Source organism: Marmota flaviventris, chromosome 1 (assembly GCF_047511675.1).
Source record: "Marmota flaviventris isolate mMarFla1 chromosome 1, mMarFla1.hap1, whole genome shotgun sequence".
Taxonomy (NCBI): domain Eukaryota; kingdom Metazoa; phylum Chordata; class Mammalia; order Rodentia; family Sciuridae; genus Marmota; species Marmota flaviventris.
Genome location: NC_092498.1, coordinates 91,415,280 through 91,427,314, shown reverse-complemented (window position 1 = coordinate 91,427,314; position 12,035 = coordinate 91,415,280). Strand labels below are relative to the sequence as shown.

At 36.4% G+C, this 12,035-nt stretch overlaps 1 protein-coding gene across 3 annotated transcripts in view; it reads right to left on the bottom strand.

Moving 5' to 3' along the window:
* Positions 1-12,035, bottom strand: part of Bbs9 (Bardet-Biedl syndrome 9) — a 507,346-nt gene that overhangs the window by 487,801 nt on the left and 7,510 nt on the right. For 2 of the 3 annotated variants that reach the window (XR_011706693.1, XM_027939697.2), the window contains exons 2-4: positions 9,416-9,538; positions 3,144-3,294; positions 709-773 (exon numbers count right to left, since the gene is read on the bottom strand). Coding sequence is in view for 2 of the 3 variants with exons in the window: in XM_027939697.2 (XP_027795498.1) it covers positions 709-773; positions 3,144-3,294; positions 9,416-9,527 (328 nt within the window). In the remaining variant the exon portion in view is untranslated. The remainder of the gene's footprint in view (positions 1-708; positions 774-3,143; positions 3,295-9,415; positions 9,539-12,035) is intronic. The other variant, XM_071608408.1, reaches the window with a different exon arrangement.

The following is a 12,035-nucleotide window of genomic DNA, read 5'->3' as shown; positions in this document are numbered from 1 at the left end:
GCACTTAGCAACTCAGTTAGACCCTGTCTCTAAATAAAATACAAAATAGGGCTGAGGATGTGGCTCAGTGGTTGAGTGCCCCTGAGTTCAATTACTAGTGATGGGGGGGTGGGGACTCAAGAGTCCCAAGTATCCAGAAGTAGCCTAGATCAGTCATAGGCAATCCTGAACATAATTCCTGAGAGGAAGGAGATCACAAGAAACCTTCTGCTAGAAATATCAATATGCATAGAAATAACAGACCAAGAAAATGTAATACTTTTAAGTCTCTGAAAAAGTAATGAACAATAGAAAAATGCTAAGACAAAAAAAAGAAAAAAAAAAACTTCAAATGAATGTTTTGTGTTCTCCCCCAAATCAGCACTAGAGAATATCTATTCTTAGCCATGTACAGTGGCACATGCCAGTAATCCTACCAGCTTAGGAAGACTGAGGCAGGAGAATCAGAAGTTCAACACCAGCCTCAGCAACTTAGTGAGACCCTAAGCAACTTAGCAAGTCCTTGTCTCAAAATAAAATACAAAGAAGACTGGGGATGTGGCTCAGTGGTTAAGTGCTCCTGGGTTCCATCCCTAGTACAAAAAAAATAAATAAAATAAAATTAAAAAAAGAAAGAAAATATCTATTATTATAGTAAAGAACCCAGTTTTTATAGTAAGGAATCCAGTTTGTAATATAAATTCCACATTGAAAATAAATGTTTCTTACCTGAGATAGAGTAGACACAAAGTTTTCTAGAATGCAACACAGCCAAATGAAGCATTTCAGTACCTCTGAAAAATAGGAAATGTTTTAAATGCTTTTAGATATTAATGTTCAATATAACCAAAAAGTTATTAAATGATTACAAAAAGATCTAACTATACCTACTATGAGTAAACAATTCATTAGAAAACATTCTGAACTGAAAAATAAATGTCACAACAAATAGGACAACTGACAATTCAACATCCTCAAATACTCTGTCTTGTCAGGAACAGAGGCATCAGCTGTAATTTGAGTTGCTCCAGAAGCTAAAGCAGGAGAACTGCAAATTCAAGGCCAGCATAAGCAACACAGCAAGACCTTCTAAAGAGAGGTAGAAAGGGAAGGACGGAAGAGGGTAGTAAGAAAGGAAGGAAGGGAAGGAGGAGAGATACTCTGCTGCAAGGACCTGCCTTCCAGATTGAAATCAACTAAGGACCCAAGAAGAGTCAGAACTGAGGCTTCGTCATGAGTACTCTCCACAGTAAAAAGCTCCAACTTCTGGTTCTGGCTCTCTGACTAATTCATCTATAACTTTGGGCAAATCACTTAATCTCTCTGAACCTGTTTCCCTTCTGTAGAATAAGAGGTTTCAAATAAATCAAATAAAGTCATGTGAAAGAACCTTGTAAAGCTTAAAGCACCACAAAATTCTAATCATTATTAGTAAGTGGCACATATCACTTCCAGATCTGAAATTTATTAAAAGTATTGAAAACATTTTTTTGGACTCTCAAATAAAATAAAATGCCAATATCCCCACTACATTTCCTAGTCCATGTCAAGTTGGTTGCCAGAGACAGCAGCATGGCACAGTCTAGAGCTCCCAAACTCAGAGTCTTCAAGGGTCAAGCTAATGGATGTTAATGAGGAAAAGGTGTAAATGACTGTGATTAACTGGAGACTGGGGCCAGGCTAGAGGAGGTGGCTACTATTTGGTTCTGGGCTTGTGGCCAGATCTCCACATTTTTCATGAAACACCAGAAAGCAGGGGTTTTATGTGAAATCTCCTAGTTCTTAAATGTTGGCAGCTCTTTTACAGTTAAAAACTAGAGGCCCACATGTGCAAGCAGGTCTCTAGTCCAATCTCTGTTATAAACTAACTATTCAAAACTACAGGACTGTAATTGAACTCTGAACACCTGGGTTGGGACTCAGACTCTGTACCTTACTTTACCTGTGATCATTTAATTGTTCAGAGTGTCACTATTTTACTTACAAAATAATAATTGTAGAAGATAATATCTGCAAAGCACTGGTACGATTGATATGTAAATACTTATTATTCATTCTACAAATGCAAAGAGACACAGCTATCATATAATTGATAGTGCCTTCAGAAATTTCTTTATGTATTCACATTCCAGAAAAGAGTATAATAATTGGAAAGATAGTGAATATGGAATCAAAATCAAGTTTTGATTGTGTGATCTTACACTATAAGCTCAAGTTTCCTTGTCCTGATACAGATTTTATCTGCCTTGAAAAATAAGATTCTTGAGACAATGTTTATAAAGACCTAGATCAGTATCCACTCATTACTGTCAACCTCTTCCCCTTCCAAATGATCACAAAAATGAGAATTGTACATAGCACTATAATACAGAATGAATGTTGATCATGTTTCCTATTTTTTTCCAGTGGAAAGGTCAAAATGCTTTTAAAGGCAAGAATTCCACTGGGAGTGGTGGTACATATCTGTAATTCTAATTACTTAAGACGCTGAAGGTGATAATCACAATTTGAGGTCAGCTCAACCCCTTACAGAGGCTGCTTTAAAATAAATAAAAACGACTGGTGGTCCAGTGACCACAGGCACAGTGGTCATACCAGCAACTCAGGAGGATGAAGATTGTAAGTTCAAGGCCAACCTGAATAATATAGTGATTTTATACACACACACACACACATATGTAATTTTTTTTGTACTAGGAATTGAACTCAATGGCATTTAACCACTGAACCACATCTCACCCCTTATTTAATTTATCATTTTGAAACAAGGTCTCACTAAGTTACTCAGAGCTTCACTAAGTTGCTAAGACTGGCTTTGAACTTGTGATGCTCTTGTCTCAGCTTCCCAAACGGCTGGGATTACAGGCATGCAGTGATAATTTAGTATATCTTTATTTGGTCATTTTTTTTAAAGCTCGTCTCATTTCCTTTAAGTCATTGATGGGCCAGGTACCTTAGATTTGTTCCTATAAAAAGATCCAAAATTATTCTATCTTAAAGGTTTTTATAAAAAAAAAAAAATTCAGAAAATGAAAAACACCTACATGACAATGTCAAGGATACATATATAGTCTCCTTTGAAGAATTCACAAAAGATTCATAGTAAAGAACTGAAATGCTCTCCAAGTAAGACAAAAATACCAAAATTAGTGGGCTGTACTTACGAAACAAACTTTCCTACTTCCACTTGAAGTATGGGATCTCGTAGATCGACTTCCAGGAGCAAATCTTCAGCTTGAGCTCCATCTCCTGTTTTTACAGGATGAGGGTTAAAGATTCTTAGGTATCCCATAAAGCTACCCACAATTATTTTATCTGTAGAGAGATTTTTTAAAAGAAGATGTAGACAGAAACAAACATTAGAAAATATCTTTGGGAATAAACTTCCTAACGTCTAAAAGAAAATAAAATCAGTCTTGCTTCATATAGAAGTCCACTGTGCCAATAGAAGATGCATTTAAAGTGAATTTATTTGAATAACTCATAGCTCTTCAAAAATCATTTTACATCACCAAAATTCAAGTATACTAATGTATTACATTTTTTCCTAAGCCTTGATTTGTTATCAGTCATAATTTAACAATCAAAGCAAACTCTTTAATCAAAGAACTGATTCAATCATAGTTGTAAATTCTACAACTAATATGACTACTGAAAATTCCATATTAAGCCAGACATGAAGGTACATACTGTAATGTATGAGCTGACAAATTTCTTCAGGTTTCTAAAGTAAAACTAAGGATGTTAATCAGAGTGAATAAGAGTATACTGTTATAATGGAGTTACTAAAAGTTTATAAAATGATTCATGCTTAGCTTCTTTGGGTCCTGTCATTCCCTCAGCCCATTATAACTCACTGAAAAACCAAGCATTGACTTCACTATAGACCTACACTCAGAAATAAAAAGGTCAAGATGATCAAGTCCATATGGCAACAAGCTAATTCTCAAAAGCAAAGTGTATATGTATGATTTTGTAGGGGGAGGGGACGGTAGTGGAACTGAACCCAGAAGCACTCTACCACTGACCTACATCCACAGACCCCCTCTCTCTCTCTCTTTTTTTTTTTTTTTTTTGCATTGAGACAGGTCTCACTACTAAATTGCCAAGGTTGGTCTCAAACTTGTGATCATCCTTTCTCAGCCTTCTGAGTTACTGGGCATCACTATGCCCCATTCTATGTATGATTTTTTTTTTTTTTTTTTTTTTTTTTTTTTGGTACCAGGGATTGAACTCAAGGGCACTTAACCACTGAACCACATCCCCATCCCTTTTTTTTTTTTTTTGTATTTTATTTAGAGACAGGGTCTTCCTGAGTTTCTTAGGGACTCCCTAAATTGCTGAGGCTGTCTTTGACTCACAGTCCTCCCAAATTGTTGGGATTGCAGTGTGCAACACCGTGCCTGGCTCTATGTACGATTTTTATAATAGTTAGCAGGACTGTTATAGTAACCAGATCCCAAGTAACAATCTAACTTACAGATTCAAGCTATGGTTAACTAATATGGGATTGCACAGGAATTAAACAAACAAGAAAGTATTAAATGGAAAGCCATTAAGGCCTTTTTTTATAAGAAATAATTAAATTGTGGGGCTACGGTTGTGGCTCAGCAGTAGAGCACTTGCCTAGCATGTGCAAGGCCCTGGGTTTGATCCTCAGCACTGCATAAAAATAAATAAATAAAGATATTGTATCCAACTACAACTAAAAAATAAATATTTTTAAAAAACAAATAATTAAATTGTAACAAAACACTACAATATATTCATCACATCCACAAAGACCTTTTTTTCAAGTCTATAACCATAAGTATTTCAAGTAAGTAAAAAAGAAGACACCTCAATCATGGCTTCTTGCCCATTTTCACATAAAAGTTAATTCACAGACTCAGCTCTCCATGAACAATGACAAGTTTATATGTAAGTCATTTCTATCACACCACACATACCTAATGTGAATTTGACTAAGATCCTTCTCTACAGGATTGGTAATCATTTAGTCAACTGTACTCAGAAAAGGGAAATACCCAAGTCCTGCAAGAATACTGAAATACTAGAAATATAGCTCACTAGTATAGCACCTGCCTAACATTTGTGAAGAGCTGGGTTCAATCCCCAGCACCACAAAAAATAAATAAATAAATAAAAGCATATATAAATGCTGAATACTGGCTTTGAGTTACTGAGTACTAAATCTAGAAACTCAAAAGAAACTGTTGTTGCCAATTAAGAAGGCCCAGGGATACATGAACTTTTTATCAAAGTTCATCCAATGTGAGAACAAGGCCAATCTGTGCTTTTTTTCCTTCAATTTCTGAGAGCTTAAAGGAAACATATTTCCTTAGAAAATGATACACCATTTATTTGGTTTCCTAACACATACACTTAAGAGATTTATAATGGCTATATAGAAAACTACCTCCTCAACAAGGACAATATCAAAATCAAACACAGGTCCCTGTTTAATTAACCAAACTTCCTAATACTAAAATCTGCACTTGTAAGTGTTTTGGGCTTTGAAATTTGAAAACTATCCCAAATCTGGCATAGTAGTAGTATAGACCCCTGTTTAATTAACCAACCTTCCTAATACTAAAATCAAATGGATCTTATAGAGTTCATCAGTATTCACGCAAACTTCTCTACGTCTGTATTCACTCTTACCTTCCTGCATTCTGTCATGGTGAATAAAGATCTCATGCCTGTTCAAGGTTAACCTTTCCATCTACATATCAGACACCATCTCTATCCACATTCTCAGGATCCCTGCTATACCAATGACAGCCTCTATCTTACCCATTATCCCTACATTTCCCCATATCATCATCATCATCCTTTTTTCCTTCACAGCTAAATTTCTTTAAGGAAGCATAAATTCTCAGTCTCCCCACCTTCCACTCTCACTGCAAATCTGGATCTCATTATCATTGTGGACACCCTCATCACAGACACCAATGAACCACTTGCTGCTAAATGGAATGGAAACTTTCCAGGCTTCTTATCATTAAAACTTCCCTCCTAGGTACTAGCCCAGCTGGTTTATCTGACTCTCTGCCAGCCTCCTCAGAATCAATTACTGACTACTCTTCCCAACTCCCCATTTAATGCTTGAGTTCTCCAAATTACAGTCCTACACTTCCCACATCTTAATTCCAACTGCTCTCCATGTGGAATTTCACCTATTCTCAGGGCTTTAAATACAACTGTCACCCTGTTCATTCCAAAAATCTGCCTCTATTCTGTATAACTACAAATCCAAAACTGCTCTCATCAACCTTCTATTCCATAACAATCATAACACTCAAACTTCAAAGTGCCACCACTCAACTTTATAGCTTTTCAAAATTCAAATACCTAGCCCCACCACCTCACCCAACTCCAGAGAATACAGTCTTATAGGGTCTTGTAAGTCTGGAATAGGCAATCTTCACATATAATAATCTCTTCAAGATATTACAACACAGGTATCCGGGCTTTGAGAAATAATGATTAATGTTTTTGTCTATGTAAGACACAAACATGCAATAGTTTTTCTATAGCAATGCTTGGAAAAACATAGAAAGCTGCTCATAGCTGGACATAAACTGAAGGCAAGCAATATCTCAGCATACTGGTAACCCACTGGTGGTACTCCAGAAGAAGCTCTAATAGAAATACATATATGAAGCTGGACATGGTGGCACACGCCTGTAATTCCAGCAACTTGGAAGGCTGAGGCAGGAGAATCATGAGTTCAAGGCCAGCCTCAGCAACTTAGCGAGGCCTTAAGCAACTCAGTGAGATCCTGCCTCAAAATAAAAATAAAAACAAAAAAAGGTAGCTGGGGTTGTAGCTCAGTAGTAGAGGACTTGCTTCACAAGCATGAGGCCCTGGGTTTGATCCTCAACACCACATAAAAATAAATAAATAAAAATAAAGATATTGTGTCCATCTACAACTAAAAAGAAAATTTTAAAAAATTAAATTAAAAAAAATTTTTAAAGCTGGGGATATGACTCAATGGTTAAGTACCTCTGGGTTCAATCCCTGGGGATTCAGAAATAATGATTAATGTTTTTGTCTATGTAGGACATAAACATGCAATAGTTTTTCTATAGCAATGCTTGGAAAGAACAGAAATACATGAAATGAGCAATATGTAACTTTGCAAGTTCAAGTCCAGCCTCATGAACTTAGCCAGATCCTAAGGAAATTAGTAAGACCCTATCTCAAAATAAAAAATAAAACAGAACTAGGAAAGTAGCTCAATGGTAAAGTGCCCCTGGCTTAAATCCCCAGTACCAAAAAAAAAAAAAAGAAAGAAAGAAAGAAAATCAGTAAGTATAGTTTCCAACTTAGTTGAGATCTAAATCTTTGGACAGAGGTGGGTTTGAAATTGTTCTCTCTGGTAGATATTTTTATGGCAAGACTCTTCTGTGGAGTCAAATAATAGGGGAACCAAAAACTTTAATAGTTGGGCAGAACCAGGATTATCCTTCAGAGTCCACCCCCACCCCCCCACCCCCGCCCAAGGACATCCTCTGAATAGAAGGTCATCCCATCTCCTATTAAAGAAAAGGAAGGCCCAGATTTCCTCAGAAATAATTGAGAATGTGCTCAGTGTAGTTTAAAACCTCTCACTCTCCTTGGCCAATATAATTCTCCCTTTTCACTTTTTCCCCAGATCCTAGTAATTTTATACAGTGAAAAAAAAAAGAAAGAAAGAAAAATATAGGGGACATTATTTATATATCCTGAACAAAACAATGGTTATAAGTTTTCTTTCTAAGAGACCAAAGAGTATTTGAATTGCAAAATAAAGTTCATTACTATAAATTATTTAAACCAAAAAAATGTTCATACAATACAGAATTAAACTGTATTTTCTTTTATTTTGGGGGGGGAGAGGGGGACTTGGGTTGAATTTTTATTTTGTTGTTGCTTTTTGTTTGTTTTTTGTTGGTTTTTGGTTTTTTTCCCCCCACCATGGGGATTGAACTTGGGTGCTTTACCACTGAGCTACATTCCCAACCCTTTTTACGTCAGGATCTTGCTAAATTACCCAGGCTGACCTTGAATTTGGAATCCTCCTGCCTCAGCCTTCCAAATCACTGGGATTACAGGTGTGTGCCAATGTGCTCAGCAGAAGTAAACTATTCTAAAGACCCCTTAAAACACATGAAGATCCAGGCATGATGGCACATGCCTGTAATTCCAGTAAATCGGGAGGCTGAGGCAAGAGGGCTGTTAATTTGAAGCCAGTCTCAGCAACTTAGCCAGGCCCTAAGCAACTAAGTAAGACCTTATCTCAAAATAAAACATTAACAAAGGGCTGGGGATGTATCTCAGTGTTAAAATGCTCCTGGGTTAAATCCCCAGTACCCAAAAATTCAAAAAAAAATAATAAAACATATGAATATGTAAAGAGAAACAAATAATATAAAAATAGGATAGAATATGGGCTGGGGTTGTAGCTCAGTGGCAGAGCACTTGCCTAGCATGTGTGAGGCACTGGATTTGATCCTTAGCACCACATGAAAAAATTAATAAATAAAATGAAGGCATGCTGTCCATCTACAACTATAAAAACAAAACAAAAAAAAAAATAGGATAGAATACATAATAATAAAAGGATAATGAAGCCAGAATGAAGGTCAGTCATTCAGCATCCCTGCGTTCCATCTCTAGTACCACACATGCACACATACATAAATGATTATAATTGTGTTCCATAATGTATATATCTAAAGGGGCAAATCCAATCTAGGCACAGTAGCAAATGCTTCTCTAATCCAGTGACTCAGGAGGCTTATGTAAGAGGATTGTAAACTCAAGGCCAGTTTGACAACTTAGTAAGATCCTGTCTGAAATGAAAAGTAAAGAGGGTTGGGAATGTAGCTCTGAGGTAGGGTGTCCCTAGGCTCAACCCTCAGGCAAGTCAAAGTTTGAGGGTATAGCTCAGCGGTAGAATGCTTGCCTAGCATACAAAAGGTCCTGGGTTTTGATCACCAGAACCACAAGAAAAAATAAATAAAATAAATAGCCAGGCATAGTGGTGCAAGCCTGTAATCCCAGCAGCTCAGGAGACTGTGGAAGGAGGATCATGAGTTCAAAGCCATCCTCAGCAAAAGCAAAGCACTAAGCAGTGAGTCCCTGTCGCTAAATAAAATAAAAAATGGGGCTGGGGATGTGGTTCAGGGTCGAGTGCCCCAGAGTTCAATCCCCAGTACCCAAATTAATTAATTAATTAATTAAATGAAATAAATAATAAAAAAATTAAAAGGAAGATCACTTATATTTTCTGTCTCTAAAGTTTTAAAAATTTTAAAGATGCATAGTCATGATGGCTGTGGCTATAGCTCAGTGCTAGAGCACTTGTCTAGAATGTGAGAAAAGCCCCGGGTTCAATGCCACACCACCACCAAAAAAAAACAGAAGCATGGCACAAGTTACTTACCTTGTCCACTTCCACTATTATCAACATCAGCCAAACACAAACAGCCTTGATCAAATTCTTCTTTTTCCCCCAGAACAGTAGACCACCAATCACGGGCTTTAAATAAAGACATTTTCTTTCACTCTAAAAAGAAAGCATTTGTTTATAATAAAAATCTATTTCACACTATGAATTAATCATCACTTAAAGCATAACAAATTAAATTTGGATACCTTTGAGATTAACATTTATGTATTTAACTTTGATTTTTTGTATTTGGTACACTTACATGAAACTACAAATCCAAGTGAATGTAATCCACATTAATTAGGTATTTTACAATGCCACTAGTAAACTGGGCTGAGAAATGTTTCACTCAGGTTGAACTAATTCTATAATCTAGAAAAGAACTGTACAAAGAACAAAAAAAAAAAAAAAAGTGCTTTGCATGATCAAGATTCAAAATCTAGTCCAGCATAATGGTGCACACTTGTAATTCCAGTAACTTGAGAGGCTAAAGAAGGAAAATAGCAAATTCAAAGCCAGCCTAAGTAACTTAGCAAGACCCTGACTCAAAAAGGGCTGGAGCCAGGCATGGTATACATGCCTATAATCTGAGGGACCTATGAGGCTGAGGCAAGAGGATAGTAGACAACTTCAGCAATTTAGTGAGATTAAGCAACCCAGTATGATCCCTCAAAATGAAAAATAAAAAGAGATGGGGAACATAACTCAGTGGTTAAGCACCTCTGTGTTCAATCTCTGCTACCAAAAAATAAAATAAAATAAAATAAAGGGCAAGAGATGCAGCTCAATGGTAGAGTACTTGCTTAGCAAGCATAAGGACCTGAATTTAATCCCCAGCACTAGGGAAAAAAAAGAGAGAGAAAGAGATCTTATAGCAAATATGTATGATTTAAGGTTGCTGAATATCCCTGTTTATCCACAAGACTTAATCCTTTGTTTCAAAGAAAATATACCTGCAAAAAACTTTCTTTACAAACAGTAGCTGTGTTCCTAAAAAAGTAAACACAAAATCAGGGATTTTTTCCTTTTTTTTTTTTTTCTGTACTGGGGATTGAACTCAGGGGAGCTGTCACACTAAACTACATTCCTAGCCCTGTTTATTTTTTATTTTGAGACAGAATCAATTAATTGCCCAGGCCAGACTTGAATTTGTAATCTTCCTTCAGCCACCTGAGTCCCTACGATTTCAGGCCTTTGATCACATCACCTGGCAGGTTCCATTTTTAGCATGGCATATGATAAACTCCATAAACCAAATGTCCGTGAAAATTATTTTAACCATTTAACCAGGTTTATCAGTAATCCACTTAGGAAGCTGAAGCAGGAGGATCACAAGTTCAAGGCTAGCCTCATTAATTTAGCAAGAGTCTCAGCAACTTAGTGATAGCCCGTCTCAAAGTAAAAAATAAAAAGGACAGCATTCCTGGGTTCAAACCCCAATACCAAAACCATAAATAAATAAATAAAAAGTACTTGGGATATAGATTAGTTATAAAGCCCCTGGGTTCAAACCTCATTACCAAAAGGGAAAGAAACCATTTCAAGTCTCTGGAAATAAGACATAAAAGCATATGTCAGGGGCTGGGTTGTGGTTCAGCAGTAGCATGCTCACCTAGCATGTGCAAGGCGCTGGGTTCGACCCTCAGCACCACATAAAAATAAATAAAATAAAGGTATTGTATCCAACTAAAACAACAACTATATATATTTTTTAAAGCATATATCAAAAAAACATTATTCAAAGAAAATAAAGGTCTATGTCTAGGGATATAACTTAGTGGTAGAGCATTTTTCTAGTGTGTGTGAAGCCCTGGGTTATATTCCTAGCACTGAAAAAGATTTAAAAAAAAAAATCTACTGAAACTCAGTAGGAACAACAATAGTCTCTAGTATTTGAAATAAGACCCATTCCTTGTCTCCCTGTTTCTATCTCAAATACACAAAAAAGGAACTCAAACTAGATCAAAGGCCTAAATGTAAGCTAATGTGTAGTTTAAACCAAACATATTTTGTTGTTGTTGTTGTTCAATATTGGGAATTACACCCAGGTCCTTGCCTGTTCTAGGCAAGCACTCTACCAGTGAGCTACATCCTCTGAGTAAAAATCTCTTTTTAAAAAGTATTAATAATTGGGCGTGGTAGTCCATGCCTATAATCACAGCAGCCCAGGAGGCTGAGGCAGGAAGATCACAACTTCAAAGCCAGCCTCAGCAAAAGTGAGGCACTAAGCAACTCAATAAGACACTGTCTCTAAATAAAATACAAAACAGGCCTGGTATGTGGCTTAGTGAATGAGTGCCCCTGAGTTCAATCCCAGGTACCAAACAAACAAACAAACAAAAAAGTACTCTTAGAAGAATGGTTAAGTAAATTTTCATGACAGATTTAACAGATTCATGAAAGCATGAACAACAAAAGAAAAAGTAGACTTCATCAAAATTTAAAACTTTTGTATTTCAAAGGACCCATCAACAAGATAAAAAAGACACCCACAGAATGGTGAAAATGTTTGCAAATCATATATCAGACAACTGAAGCTGCATTTGTAACCTACAAAGAACTCATACAACTCAATAACAAAAGACAAAAATATAATTAAAAGTGGGCAGCTGAA